General features: G+C 47.2%; 2 protein-coding genes across 4 annotated transcripts in view; both read left to right on the top strand.

The window, feature by feature from the left end:
• Positions 1-7719, top strand: part of RNF43 (ring finger protein 43) — a 51186-nt gene extending 43467 nt beyond the window's left edge. For 2 of the 3 annotated variants that reach the window (XM_083479243.1, XM_083479242.1), the window contains exons 8-9: positions 2825-4276; positions 4996-7719. In XM_083479243.1, coding sequence (XP_083335369.1) covers positions 2825-4276; positions 4996-5039 — 1496 coding nt within the window. In that variant the 3' untranslated portion in view covers positions 5040-7719. The remainder of the gene's footprint in view (positions 1-2824; positions 4277-4995) is intronic. The other variant, XR_014519968.1, reaches the window with a different exon arrangement.
• A 2500-nt stretch (positions 7720-10219) lies between these two features.
• Positions 10220-15398, top strand: SUPT4H1 (SPT4 homolog, DSIF elongation factor subunit). The gene is made up of 5 exons (XM_083479502.1): positions 10220-10483; positions 11594-11700; positions 13612-13667; positions 14095-14148; positions 15062-15398. The coding sequence occupies exons 1-5, from the start codon at positions 10415-10417 to the stop codon at positions 15127-15129; spliced, it is 354 nt and encodes a 117-aa protein (XP_083335628.1). The 5' UTR covers positions 10220-10414; the 3' UTR covers positions 15130-15398.
• The last annotated feature ends 355 nt before the right edge of the window (positions 15399-15753 follow it).

Genomic DNA, 15753 nt, shown 5'->3' with positions numbered 1-15753 from the left:
ATTCAGCCACAGAGCCAAGGTCTCAGCCATTGATTCAGCCACAGAGACAAAGTCTCAGCCATTGGTTCAGCCACAGAGCCAAGGTCTCAGCCATTGGTTCAGCCACAGAGCCAAGGTCTCAGCCATTGGTTCAGCCATAGACACACAGAGACACATGCACTGCCCCCCAAATGATCAAAGGGGTGCAGCAAGTCCCCCATGAGAAAAGGTTGCAGCATTTTGGACTTTTCTATCTAGAGAAAAGGCAAGTAAGCAGAGACTTGATATAATTTTGTAAAATTATGCATGACATGGAGAAAGCGTATGGAGGAAAGTTTTTCTCCCTCTCTCATCGTACCGGAACTCGGGGACATGCAATGAAGCTGAATGTTAGAACATTCAGGACAGATGAAAGAAAGCGGGGAACTTGGATGGCCTTAAAGGGGATTGGACAAATATTTGGCGGAGAAGGCTTTTGGTGGCTACGAGCCATGATGGTTATGTTCTGCCTCCACGGCTGGAGACAGTAATGCTTCTAAATATCAGTTGCTGGAAACCACAGGAAGGGAGAAGGCTCTTGTGCTCAAATCCTGCTTGCTGGTTTCCCAGAAGAGGCGTTTGGTTGGCCACTGTGAGAACAAGATGCTGGGCTAAATGGGCCATTGGCCTGATCCAGCAGGCTCCTCTTATGTCCCTAGGCTGGAAATGGGGTGTTGGATTTGTCAGGCTGGTTTATGCCCATAACATGGCTTTTCTGCCTAAGGCTATGTTTCACTGGTCTATCTCCATGGGGAGAACCTGACCTCCCTGTGCAGCCTGGGTGAAGTGTATCAGCTGTTCCCAGTATATCCCGGGGACTGGAATGTATCATGGGGGGGGGGGGAGTTAACTAGCGGTGATGTCCCCTCCCTTGGTTACGGATTCCCATGGAATCACTTCAAGAAAATTTGCCATGGTAAAACCTCAAATTCCAAGTGGGTGAGTGGGTGGAAATTCTTCTTGGTCTGAGCACAGAGCACATCCCTTCCCTTAAATGAGAGTCACACAGACATATCTAAAGATAACAGCCCCAGAAGCAAATACAGCTATGCAGAAGATATTGTTGTTGTTATTAAAATGTATTAGTTTTTTTTTTGCTGCGGCAACTCAAAACAACTTACAAAAAAGCATACATGCATTAAAACCAGGGAGGTGGAAATACTTACATCCCACCCTCTCTAAAAGGTCATAGATAGTTAAAAGTAAAAGGGCTGGTTAAAAAGGAATGTTTTTGCCTGACGCCTGAAGATATGTAATGATAGTGCCAGGTGAGCCTCTCTTGGGCAGCATTTTATAAATGGGGAACCACCACCGAAAAGGCCCCATTCTTGTGTTGCATCCTCCAGAACTCCCATGGAAGGGGCACATGAAGAAAGGCCTCAGATGATGATCTCATGGTCTGGGTAGGTTCATATGGATGGAGGCAGAGAAGGAAGTTTATATATACGTGTATGTATTTTTACATGTATGAGCCTACTTTTCCTTCAGTTAGCTCAAAGCTCCCCACTTCATCCTCACAAGAACCCTGTGGGGTAGGTTAAGCTGATAGAGAATGACTGGCCCCAAGGTCACCAAGCTGAGCTTCACGGCAAAGCAGGGATTTGAATCCTGGTCTCCAAGGCTCTACGATAAAAACCATTTCCATGATTAAAACCATGCTGAAAGTGGCTTACACCATAAAAAGCACATAATTACGAACATAGCAAAAGTAGTCACAAACAATAAATCAAACATCAAAAAGTACACCACCAAATTAAACAATTTCCACAGAAATCATAAGATCTAAAGTAAACATTCAAAAAAATGATATCGAGAACAGCAACAACACACACACACACACACACACCGGCAACGAAAACCCCTAAACACCTCCCCAGCCCTTGCTTGTGAAGAAATCCCATTAGAGCAGGGATGGGGAACATGCAGTCCTTTGGATGTTGTCGTGTTCACATGTATTCACTCCTGTGAACCCCAACCAGGGATGGTGGGAGCTGGAGCCCAACAACATCCGGGGAATCACAGTTTTCCCCATGACTGCCTTACAGCAATATGGGAACTGGGTAGACAGTGCACACTTCCTGTATTCCTACCCAGCCCTCCCCCTTCTGCTTGGCCATGGGATGGCCTAACTGCTGCAGCATATCGGAGGCATTCCCTGTGGGTATATAAGGGCTTGATGGCCAGGCACCTGGGGAGAAGTAAATGGAGAAGTGAGGATAATAATAATAATAATAATAATAATAATAATAATAATAATAATAATAATAATTTATTATTTATACCCCGCCCATCTGGCTGGGTTTTCCCAGCCACTCTGGGCGGCTTCCAGCAAAACACTAAAATACAATAACCTATTAAACATTAAAAGCTTCCCTAAACAGGGCTGCCTTGAGATGTTTTCTAAAAGTTTGGTAGTTATTTTTCTTTTTGACATCTGGTGGGAGGGCGGTCCACAGAGAGGGTGCCACTACCGAGAAGACCCTCTGTCTGGTTCCCTGTAATTTGGCTTCTCGCGGTGAGGGAACTGCCAGAAGGCCCTCGGCGCTAGACCTCAGTGTCCGGGTAGAACGATGGGGGTGGGGACGCTCCTTCAGATATACTGGACCGAGGCTGTTTAGGGCTTTAAAGGTCAGCACCAACACTTTGAATTGTGCTCGGAAACGTACTGGGAGCCAGTGTAGGTCTGCCTGGTATCACTTCTTTCCTGGGGGAAGGAACTTCTTGATGGGATTACCCAGTTGTAGGGAGAGGGTTTGTTGGCGCTTAGAATCCCTGATTGAAGTGGTTTCCTTCTCTCCCTCCCTAGACCGGGATCCTTCCGCCTTGCCCAGGCATTCCCACGAGGACCCCCATAACTCAGGACCAGGGCAGAGGCCCCGCTTCTTCCGGCAACACCCTGGGCGTGCCTTATACCACTTCCCGCGGACGGTCCCTCAAATGCCCCCTGGAAGCTGCTCTTCGACGCTCCCCCACGGACACCCTTTCTTCCACTCCCCGGAGCTCTCCCAGCTGGATTTGGGGACCATGCATTACTTGCCCTATCGGCCGGTTGGCTTTGAGCCTCCTTGGTGTAGCCGCCAGCCCTCCCTCACCCGAGGCCTGCTGGTTCCTCAGCGCCAGGACTCTCTGGGCTGTGAGCCGGGCCTGCCCTCCCGCCGGACCTGCCTGCTGCAGCACCAGCCTTCCTGCCGAGGCCTCCGGGGGCCCCTCGTGGCCAAAGCGAGCCGGGCCATTCCTCCGCACCGGGGTATCCGCCACGGGCGGCATCATCACCACCACAGCAGTGGCTCCGGGGAGAGTTACCTCACGGAGCCCAGTGGCTACCTCCCTGACGGACCCGGGAGTGACTCCAGCTCAGGTCCTTGCCATGGATCCTCCAGCGATTCCATGCTGAACTGCACGGACGTCAGCCTCCAGGCCATCCACGGAAGCTGCTCCACTTTCCGCAGCTCCCTGAGCAGCGATTACGACCCGTTCGCCTTCTGTGGCTCTGAGAAGTCGGCCGCAGAAAGCTGCCCTGCGCCCTCACCGTCGTGGAGGGACCCACGGCCTCCGCCGGCGGACTCGGTGGCAGCAGGCCGGCCGCCAGTGGCCAGTAGCCATGTACATTACCACCACCACCTCCACAGGCACCACCATTACGGACGGTGCCCCCCAGACTGTGCCAATGGCCAAGAACCCGGTTCGCGGAAGGCAAAACCTCCAAGGGCCAAGGGAGGATCTCATGGCGCCCAGGCGCAAAAACGGACAGAGAAAATGCTTTCGCCAGAAGGTGGGTCTGCTTCCCTGGAGGCCTCTTCAGCCAGACAGTCCACTTGCTTGCCACAAGGACAGCCAGAGTTTTCCACAGCAGACAGGTCAAACCTCAAAGAAGCAGACAGTGGTGCCCTTGGGCCATGGACGTCTCAGAAACGCTGTTTGCAAATCCATCCCAGTAGAAGGAGATGGAAATGTCCCCTCAAGGCTTCCCCATCCTCTTTGCCCGAAGACTCAAATCTGTCCCCTGTCTGCAGCGTTCCCCACCCTCCTGGTCCTGCTTCTGGAAGCTGCCCCTCCTCTGCAGAGGTCCAGCCTCTCTTAGAAACTGGTCCCTCCGGGCATCATTCTGCAACCTCGTCACACTCAGCCACGGAGCCTCAGGAGCAGGCGGACAGGCTGGAATGCAAGGCCATGTGTCCTGGGGAATATCCGAGGCTGGACACCATGGGAAATGATGCCAGCTTTTACCTCAGCTGCCAAATTCTGCAAGAGCTTCAGGGTAAGTCTCAGGTCTGAGGGCTGGGCTGGGGAACCTGTTGGACTCCAACTCCCATCAGCCCTAGCCAGTACAGACAGTGGTCAGGAATGATGGGAGTTGGAGTCCAGCAATGTCTGGAGGGGCACAGGTTTGCTATCCCTCCTTTAGGGTCCTCTGTAATCTTGTCTTCCATCAGCAGTTGTAAACTTGACCCAACATAAAACTGGTTTAGGGCCTCAAATTCCTTCCCTGCATAGCTTATTGGGTGGTAAGAGGAGGCATTCTTAGTAGTTTCTCCACTCTCAGAAGCTTTGGGGGAGGGAGGTATGGTGACCCTAGAGAGGGTATTCTCTGGGGCAACCCCTAAGTTGTGGAATTCCCTCCCCACAGAGGTGTGTCTGCTTCCTTTACTATGCAGTTTCTGCCAGGTGCTGAAGGTGCACCTCTTTACCTTGGCCTTTGAACACCGGAGAAGTATATATTAAAAGCACTCTTACCTTTATTGTAATCTCATTTTAACTGTCTTAATATTGTTGAAATCTGCCCTGGGACCTCATGCTGGAGGGTGGCTAAGAAATAATAATTAAAAAAAAAATCACCATCACCACCATCTAGCATACAAATTGAGCAAATTCAGTGAAGATGATAGCATCACAGTACAACAATGAAAATCGATCCATCAAAGATAAACAATGTGGCACATTCTTGTCTGGTTGCTCACCTTAATTTTCTAATTGCAGGGTCTAAAGACGATATCCCAGATGTTTATGAACATTCGGTTTGACACAAGGTGAACTCATTTGCTGTGTTAGGCAGCTGCAGAGAATTCAAAAAACGGCGCAGAAACTCAGTGAAGAGAATGGACTTTCTGACTTGCCTTTCCTGTCCGCGGTGTGGTTATCAGTCATAAGAAGCTCCTTGTCCACGCAGCCCCTGCTTCACCCACCATTAATATCATGGTTATGCAGCTTACTCCCTGCCTGCCTAACCTGTATGCAACGTTTGACAAACATAAGCTGCCAAGGTCACTTGCCTGTTTTCAAAAAAGCTGCCATCTTCTGGGGTAGGAGGAGGCTTGGTCCTTTTGTTCCTGGTGTCAGGAGGAGCCAAATCATTCTGAAGTTCAAGGGCGGAGGAAAAAACAAGGTGCCCCCCCTTCACTCTGCAGCTCTTTGCAAGTTTGGTAATCTGTGTACTGCTGAATACCAAAATGAAAACCCCAGGTAAATACACACCCCACACAAATCAGGCATGATGCAGTGCAGTTTTGAGGTCCTGCAGAGAAATCAGCCCATCCTGGTTCCTCTTTCTGGCATCCTGTGTGGGATGGGGCACCCAATGAGGTTTTGGTTCAAAGCAAATGTAATTTGTAAGGATAAAACACATAATCCCCTCTCACCAACCTGGCTAAGCTCCTGCTCCTGCTCCTGTCCACTTGGGAATGTTCTTCATCTTTTCAGTTTTGCATCAAATCAGATGCATGGGAAAAACACACAAGCTGCCCTGCCAACACTCTGGAAAGTGCAATGGTGGCACAGGAGAATTTCAAACCTGCATTACACTTTTGAATTATGTGGGACTCTCATCAGCCTCATTGTGGCTGAGCCAGCCTCTGCTCAGAGCTTATTTGAGTTGCAAATACCAGATGCACTAACTGAGCATCAGCTTTAGGGAGGCTGGATCCATATACCACTCAGAGCTTGAGCCAGGGATACCTGGACGCTTCCTAGCTGACTTTGCAGATGCCCCAAGATTTCAGTTCTTCACAGGGTAGTCCCACACCAAAGATTTAAATCCTGTTAATTTTGCCTTCCTACCAAAATATTATGCAAGCTCCCTCTTATACTATTTCCCAGAGGGAGGAGCTTTTATTTCTTGATGTCCAAGCACACACTGGTGAAAAATCCAATCCACTGCAGAGTATATTCTGCTTTAACTGAGGAAGATAAGGAGTTGAACTTGGTAGTTAGAGCAAAAGTTTGCATGTTTATGTTTTTTGCATGAGGACTTATTGCAGCTACGAGGGAATACAAGCTGGTATTTAGCAAGCAGTAACACATCCCCATGCAAACAGCTGCTTGGCTGGAAGACTTTCATCTCGACACAACCTGCTTACTCAGTGGCACAAAAATGCTGTGGTATTTTACCAGTTCATAAATGATTGTCTGTGTTCACGCAGAATGTTTGGGAATGTGGACAACATTGTTATAAATAATCTCATGTGTGGCAAAAAGAGGCACAGCCATGGGTTTTTTGTCACTGAGAAATGAAACCTGAAGGGTAATATATCTGTGGTCACACCTCAGGGCATGTCCACACCACAGAATTAAACCAGTTTAACAGTTACTGACACTGTGGACTGTGATTCTGCAATTTTGCTCACTGGATTCTCTGGGTTCTTCATTCCTGAGATGCATTTAAAAGCATCATCTCGTGGAATAAGGGCTTGAGTTGCTTTTGGCAGAGGGCATCTGAATTTCTTGGCTAGGAGACAAGAAGAGGGTGGCCTGATCAACATTTCAAAAACAAAGGAGCACCCTAGAGCAACAGGGCATGTGGTCTATGGATCAATCACTGCCTTCATAGTGAAGTTATTTGAAAACCGTTGCCAACCTGGTGCCCTCCAGCTGTGGCTGATGGGAGCCATGGTCCAGAACATCTACAGAGGGTGCCAGGTTGGGCAAAGCCCATTCTATGGGGTGGCTTCCATTTTTGCCATGCTAGGAGTACCTGTTGAATGGAGCACAATTTATCTCACGTGTAAGAGGGAAGTTAAAATGAGTACATCTTTCCTTTCCATTCTGTTAGGGTTGCTCTGATACTGGAAAATATCTTCAGAGCCAAAATGTGGCAATACAAAACGGCAGAGTTCCTTCTGATGTTTTGAAATCTCTCGAAGGAGTTGCAAAGCATGGGTGTTATTTTGACTTCAGTTCTGTTTCAGTCAAAATCAAAACACACACTGTTATTAAGGGGGAATAAAACTACAGGATACAGTCCAGGGCCGATAGCTCCAAAGTTAAAGTTATTACAAATGGGCAACCAGCGAAGGGGTTGGATGTTGGCACCCTTCCCCCAAGATGCCTTCAGCTCCTGGCAGTCTGCTCCTTCCTCCTGGAAACCTCAGACCCTTTGAAATGTGAACGAGGAATTTATTTTTGTACTTTTTAATTACATTTCCTGAGTCTACATTGCAGGCACTTGGGTACTTTTGTAAACCAAAAAAAGGAAGAAATAATGTTTATGTACATAAGTATGCAAAACGATATATTTATGTTTAAGAGATAGAGATTGTTTGAATATGGGGATATGCTCAAACCTATTTATTTTGCTAATATATTTATCCACATGTGACACTCTTCATGTGGCTGTTATTTTTTTCCTGTATAAAGTCACTGGGTGCCTATGTTCAAGAAGATGCCTCTTCCTCATTCCTCAGAAATAAATTATTTTTAATCTCTGTACATTGGCTTCTAATATGCATGAGGTAAAGGGCTAAAAAGGGATCTGGGATTGGTTTGGCCTTGTGTGAAGAGGGCAGGGGGACAAAAAGAAATCCTTCTAAGCCTTCCTGTGTTAGCAGCACCCTGAAACAGCCCCACCTCTGCTAAATATCCTGTTGTGCTGGGGATTTGGGGCCCGGAGGGCAAGAGATAACAGAGCCTCATTCAGGGTGAAGCTGTCCATCAGGACCTTGGCCAGCTCCCAATGGGCCCTCCTAGCTGGGAAGAGTTGTAGGGACCCCAAGGATGATGGAAGAAGCACCATGCTCTGTAGAAGTGGGTGCTGAGGGTTTCTCCTAAAGTGGGGCATCATCTAAATCAGAGTCCACCTCAGGCCAACAATGGGGATGCTGGGAGGCAGAAGACATGACTCTGTAAACAGCACTCAGCTAAATCTCATGGTGCACAGGGTTGCACAGTGTTCCTGAGGACCTCTGTTTGCATCACTGGGCCGTAAAGGTATGGTTACCAGATGTCCCCATTTCCGCGGGACAATCCCCAGATTTACAAATCTATCCCTGGACAAAATCTGTCCCCGGAATGTCCCCGGATTTCATTTAATGTCCCTGGATTTATATTTTAAGTGGTGTAGATTTATTAGTAGGGAATAAATGTTGCGTGATTGGTTCAATGACACAATACACATCATATGGGGACTTCCGCTGAGGCAAAATGGCAGGCGCCACGGCAGCAAGCAGCTTCTGAAGCCAGCCAGAGCCAACTGCACTACCAGGTTGGTCCGGGCTGCTGAGACTGCTGCTGCCGCTGCCGAGGGGGAACTGGGGATGCCCGGTGCGTCAACTGGGGGAACTGCTGACACACACCCCGTGACCTAAATCAAGCCAGGAGCGAGAGCGCCCAGCCACCTGGCTGACTGCCCAGTGGCACTCCGGGGCCAGTAAAAACCCTGGAGCTGATGCAGGGAGAAGGACAGGAGGAGAAGGAATACGAAGAGGAAAGAGAAAAAAGAGGGGAGCCCTGACCTTGCTGCGCCACCGCTGAGAAGGAGAGGTAGGAGAGCACCGGGAAGGCAAGGATACGTGGCCGAACCCAGGCCTGGCCCAAGCCTATTCCATGGCAGCTAGCGCTGCAAGAGAGCAGGACAGGGCCCAGAGGAAGGTTGCGCGACAGAGGAGACCACAGAAGAGAAGATATTACTTCTTTTCTTTTTAATAGTTTTTTTCTCTCTAAAAAAAAAAAAGCGTCCCCAGATTCTGGTAACCTTTGAAAAAAAATCTGGTAACCTTACATAAAGGTTACATAAACCTTACATATAGTAAGCTGCCTTATACTGAACCAGACCATTGGTCCATCTAGGATTAGGTCACTATTGTCTGCACTGATTGACAGCAGCTCTTCAGGGTCTCAGATGGAGATCTCTCCCAACCCTACCTGGAGGTGCCAGGGATTGAACTTGGGACCTTCTGCACACAAAGCAGATGCTCCGTCACTGAGCTACACCCCTTCCCATTCAATCGCATTGGTCAGATCTGGCCCTATTCTCCATCCAAAACGTTGCCTCTGCTGCCTCAGCTATTGGGCCATCTTATTCTTCCAGTCTAGTCCATGTGTCTTTATTCAGGAGTAGGTTCCACTCTGTTCAGTTTAGTATTACAGCTAGGTATCCCCTATTTATCTTTCCAAGCCCCAAGAAAGTGTGTGCATGGAATCCGTCTGCTTACTTAGAAGTAAGCACCACTGAACGCTGTGGAGCTTACTTTACAGTAAGTGATATGCACAGGGGTTCTTTATGAGTGTGTGATATATATATGCATCAAACCATTTTCTGTTTTCTGTGACAAATATTTTTTGGGGAAAGCGGTTTCAATTTTATCACAAAATATCAACGTACAAATTTGCTTCAGAACGTCTTTAATTAAGCTGGTTTGAAGTTCTTAATGCACATTTATAACATGCATGCATATTATATATGCATAATGTACATATTTCTCATTTCTGAGTTATGCAGGGAAAGGTTTTTTCATCTCAAAACATTAAGTTTCTCAACATACAAAAAGTGGGGAAAAAACCAATATGAAGTTATTTTTTAATAATAAATACAGCAATGGCGATGAGAGGATTCCCCCACTCCCCCCACAAATTCACATCAGGACCATTTCTGGTGTTTTTTTGTGTGTTTTTTTAACTGATTTCGAATAACCTAAAAAATAGAATTTAAAAAGAGGTTCCAGCGCTGTGCTTTCATTTTTAAGGCGATAGGGAAACTTTCCCTGTGGAAACACTCCTGAAATGTTTTTATTTTATTTGGGCGCGAATCTCCTGTCCCCTCCCCCGCCTCCCCCTCACTTCACAACCACAAAACGGTCGCTACACCCAAGAAGGCGCACGCGCGAGAGCCGCCGTCGAATTAAACGACTGCCGCGCGCCGTCGCCAAGGCAACAAGGGAGGAGCGATTTCGCGAAGCCCGCCAGCTCGCGCGAGGAGCTGAGCGCGTGCGCACAAAGAGATTAGGCAGGCGAGAGTGTGTGCAGGAGGAGAAAGCGATGGAACCATAGAGCTTCTGTTGGGTGGGCAGAGTGGCCGGAAGTCGTGTGTTGGCGCAGCAGAAGTGACGCGTTCCGTCACTCCGTCCCTTTGTTTATTTCTTTCTTTCTAAAGCCGGACCAGTTCGCCGCTGGTCGGTCGGTCGCCGCCATGGCTCTGGAGACGGTGCCCAAAGATCTGCGTCACTTGCGGGCCTGCCTGCTCTGCTCGCTTGTGAAGGTGAGTGAGCGTGTATGTTGTCCGGTTCCACTTCCGGATAAACCGGAAGTCCCTTTTTTTAATTACGGGGAATCATCCTGGAGGGAGCCAGTGTGGGTCCTTTGCCCCGGGGATCCCCCTACAAAGCAGGGTGGGGGAGCCCTTTCTGTTCCCCTACCCTTGTTGCCTGTTCACGGTGTGCTTCCAGACCATGGAGCTTCTGATTTAGCCATTGTGGCTCATGGCAGAAGTTGCTGGAGTTATTACTGTACTGTATTTAATTAAAGTAAATAAAAAAATAAAAAAAATTGTCCAGTTTTTCCCGAGCACCTTAGAGACCAACTAATAAGTATTTAGTTACTTATTGTGTTGAATGTATATGTCACCTTCTCTTCCAAAGTTCTCAAGGGGGCGTACATGGTTCTGCCTCTCCTCATTTAATCCCCACAACAACCCTGTGAGGTGAGCTAGGGTGAGAGGCACTGACTGCCTCCATAGATTACCCATCGAGCTCCATGGCCGAGTCAGGGATTTTAACCCTTGTCTCCAAGGCCCTGGTATAAGAGTCTGACCATGACACCACCACTGGCTTTCAGACTTAACACTCTGTGTGAAGGATCCCTTCTGAGGCAGGACCTTGAGACTTTTTGGAGGCCAGTTCCCCAGTCCTGTCAGCACCTGCACCCCATCCTGATAGTGATGTCCTATCACTATTGGGCAAAGATTTTGAAAATTTTATTTTGACAGATCTTTAGTCTGACTTGACTTTATTTATAACTCACCTAATAAGTGGATAGATGTATGAGTGTTGTGTGCCATTCATTATTTATTTACTTATCAATAAAACAATCACAATAAACCAAGCGCCCATATAATACATTTTTGATTTGGCCACAGTGTTGGTGCCTGGATTGGTTTCATGTGCTTAATTTTTTGGGGTTTTTTTTTACAAATTTTAGAAATGAATTTATTTATAATAACTCTCATTGGTTGCCTTGTGAGGAAATGATGGAATGATTCCTTGAAAAGGTTGTGCTCCAGCAGGTTTTTTTGTTTGTTTTATTCAAGCTCTAGTTGTAGAAGCTTCCTTTTGAGTTCCTTTTCCTGATTTAATTTCATCTTGCTCTTCAGACCATTGACCAGTTTGAGTTTGATGGCTGTGACAACTGTGACTCCTACCTGCAGATGAAGGGGAACCGTGAGATGGTTTATGATTGCACCAGCTCTTCCTTTGATGGGTGAGTCTGCTTACTAATATTATTTATTGGATTTCTTACTCCTGCTTGACCAGGAGGTCCCAGGGCAGCATACAACAATACAGTCGTACCTTGGAAGTCGAATGGAGTCCATTCCGGAAGTCCGTTCGACTTCCACAATGTTTGGAAACCAAATTGCGGCTTCTGATTGGCTGCATGAATCAGCCTGCAGCAAATCAGAAGGCATGGAAGCCCCGTTGGATGTTTGGGTTCCAAAAGAACGTTTGCAAACCGGAACAATCACTTCCGGTTTTGCAGTGTTCGGAGCCAAAACGTCTGAGTACCAGGGCATTCGGGATCCAAGGTACGGCTGAATAAAAATGCAATATTTACTCACTTAAAAGAACTTACAGAAATCCCTCCCAAAAAAAGATTGTCTAGAGCAGGGGGCCACCCATGTGCCTGCAGTCATCTCTGGCATTCACATCGTACTGCAGTGGATTTTTTTCAGTTAACCACACCCAGTTGTGATGCTTTAAGACAGCTTTGCTTGGTTAGAACAACAGCAGCTGCTTGGGAACCCAAAGAAGTGGAGTCCATAGGTCTATAAGTTACATGGGTTTATATAGAGGTATTATGTTTACACATGTGTAGAAATTAAGTCATGTTATAAGCAGAGGTTGCAGTTAGCTAACAACCCTATCAAAAGAGCAAAAGTAACATTGCAGAACAAGGTCATAGATTCATCTATTAGCAAATTCCTTCATACTTCTTCACAGACACCTTGGCTCTTACAACATCCTTTCACCCAATATCCTCTTCACACTGCCTTTACATCTTAGGCTATCTATCAATACCTTTTTCTACCACCCTACTCACCCCTTGCTGATATTAGGCTTGGGGCAAGCATTAAACACACTAGGTTGCAATGTATGCTTGGCTGTGGTGTGGCACCCACAGCCATTTTTCTGGTAAGGTTTTTTGGTCATTTGAGTGTAAGCAGCCAATGACAAGACCAAGGGTTTTTTGACTGGTGTCCCCTCATCCAGCTGAATGACCATGGAAATGATAGCAGGGCAGTTATCCATGGTATGCAGTGTTAAGTAGGAAGCCGAGTTCCTTAGAGATGCAAGATGTTGGAATGAGCTGGGCTCATGTGCAAGGGAAGGCAACTGACATAGGCAAAGAGGAGCAGTTGCCTGCTTCTCAGCCTAATAATTCTCCCCACATGTGGATTGTGTAACTGAGTCCCGTGGCCTCTTGTGTGGAACAGGTAAAGAATCAAAGAGTTGCCCTCTCCTCTGCCTAGAAATAATGGACAAGTTCAGGAAACCAGTGAATTTAGGTATGAAAAGATGATGCTACTGTTTTCAAAATCCAATGATGGTTTCCAAGTCAGGAAAGAGATTTTGATGCTGAACTACACCACCCATCTTCCCAGGGCAATGGCCATACTTTCCAGGGCGGATGGGAGTTAGAGTTCAGCAATACCTGGGGGGCCAAAGATTCCCCACACCTGCTTTAGGCACATAATATAGTAGTAGCCCTGTTAGTATATTAATATGCCCCAAGAAGGCAAGTTCCCAAGAAGGCTGGAATACTGGTTGCTTTTGATCATTCTTGGTGCCTTTGTGGGCATTGGATGTATGCAGTGAGGAGAGAACGGGGCATTCATTGGCAAAGCATGTGCTATGAAAATCTCCAGATAATGAGCAGGAAATTACTTTTATTTAAGACCTTCTGGAGTTGCTGCCAGTCAAAATAAACAGTGCTGGGTTAGATGGGCCCATAGTAAAGCAGCCTTGTACGTTCCAGGTGAACAAGCAGTTTTCTCAGTGGATGAGTGAGGTGAGGGACCCCTTCAGGCTGAAACCCATGAGTGCATCGTCCTCAGAGTAAGCGTAGTTGATGTGACGTGTTCCTGCAGTTCTAACTCTCCTTGTCCTCTTGCAGCATTATTGCCATGATGAGCCCTGAGGACAGCTGGGTCTCCAAGTGGCAGAGAATCAGTAAGTCCACCCCTTTGTGTCCTTTCGCGCTCCGCCTTCAGCATAATTATGGCAAATGAAAAGTCAGATCAACCCAATTTCTCTGGAACTGGCTGTAAATCTTCAAGCTGTTTGCTGCTTCCTCTGTGTTTCCCTTTTGGTCTGCTACCATTTGCAGTTGAAGCAGCTTTTTATAACCTCTTCCATTGTTTTGCCCCACATACCTGGGGACCTTCCACCCCCCCATCCTATTATTACTTTATTTAAACCCTTTTTGCAGTGGTTTGATTCTCAGTTTTCCTCACAGCAACCCTGCAGGCTTACCAAGGTGGGGAGTAAGAGTGTTTTTGTCCGTGTTTCTTCATTGCTGTTCAGGATGGCCCAGGCTCCCTTTTCATAAAGTTGTTGGTTTAAGGAGTCATAACCAGAACGTGTTCTCTTCTCCCAGGTAACTTCAAGCCCGGTGTGTATGCAGTGTCTGTGACTGGCCGCCTACCCCAAGGTAACTTGCCAGGCTTTTAGTAAGAATGGAAAGTCTTTCCTTGCTCACAAGGCTAAGCTGCTCAGTCAGGCCCAAGGGGACCCTTTTAGTCCAGCATCCTCTTCAGGCCACCTAGATCCCCTAATGAGAAGCCAACAAGCTGGACATGAGGTCAACCTGGGTTGATAACCTCAGACATTTCCACCTTTTTTGCTGTTGAGCCTGTGCTCATCTGGGCATTTCTGTCTTGAGGAGAAGAGCTTGCATAATATCACTAGAACTCACAGACATTTAACGAAGCTGGATTTTAGAAGTTTCAGGACAGACAAAAGAAAGTCCTCGTGCAGTGCATAGTTAAACTATGGAACTCACTCCCACAGGAGGTAACGATGGCCAGCAATTGGATGGCTTTTAAAAAAGCATTGAGGAAAGGGAAATCAATGTCTACCATCCATGATGGCTATACTCTGATTTCACAGTTGGGGGCAGCAATGCTACCAGTTACTGGAAACTGCAGGAGTGCTCTGGTGCTCAAATCCTGCCTGAGGGTTTCCCAGAAAATGTGTCTGCTTGGCATTGTGCAAACAGGATACTGATCTCTATGGGCCATTGGCCTAATCCAGCAGGCTCTTCTTATCTTATTTTATGTACATAATGGGGGAGGGAAAGGAAGAACTAGGCTCACAGAAAGAGTATAATCGGTCACCATGATTAACCTTGCAGCTGGTTAGGAAATTTGCAGTTTCAGGACGTGATGCTTGCACGCAGAGATGTAGATAAAACCCACTATGACAAAGCTTTGGGAATAATCTTTTTCTTGGATTTTGCTAATTAGCTAGCTGCAGGGTTGCTAATGCTACACACCTTTTCCTTTTTCTTTCTTGCCTCTTCTCCCCACCCCTTAAACATACATCATGCTTTTTTATTGCTGCAGGCATCGTCCGGGAACTGAAGAGTCGCGGTGTGGCCTACAAGTCTCGGGACACAGCCATAAAGACCTAAGGAGGAGGCGTTCCCATCCCTTGATTGATGCCCACACAGGCCTCCATTCCTGCTCAGAACTTGCCTAATGTTAAGAAACAAAGATCTCTTTGTGGGTGTGGGGTCTTTGTCTGGGGATCAAGAGTGGACTGACTGCACCATCCTCCTTCCTGCTAGCTGAGCTAGAGAGGGGCCTTCCTGAGAGGCTGTAAGTAGGAGCGACGGAAGTTTAAGTATTGACGATTTCTGTAAATATTCCTAATAAATTTAGTTATGGTGTCAGAAATTCACATCCTGACGTTTGCTGTTTCCCTTGCCATCTGCAAAACATATAGAGCTGAAAGTGGGGGTGGGGGGACTTCTGTTAAGCATGGACTTAGGCTGAAGGTTTTGTTCTGATATGGATGTGTTATTTTTTGTGTGGAAAGTGGCCCTCTAGATTGTTGGTCTGCACTCCCATCAGCTGCAGGCAGGATGGCCCATGGTCCCAGAGAATGAGGTGTTGTCCAGCAGCACAAAGAGCCTCTACTTAGTTAAGGTGTGCTGGGGAGGGTTACCAATGATAATTAAGGGCCTGGAAACCTTAAGCCTTATGAGGCAGGGTTGAGGGAGCTGTGTATGTTTAGCCTGGGGAAGAGGTGAGAG

Source organism: Podarcis liolepis (assembly GCF_965112155.1).
Source record: "Podarcis liolepis genome assembly, chromosome: 16".
Taxonomy (NCBI): Eukaryota; Metazoa; Chordata; class Lepidosauria; order Squamata; family Lacertidae; genus Podarcis; species Podarcis liolepis.
The sequence above is the reverse complement of the archived record's forward strand: the minus strand, read 5'-3'. Positions and strand labels throughout refer to the sequence as shown.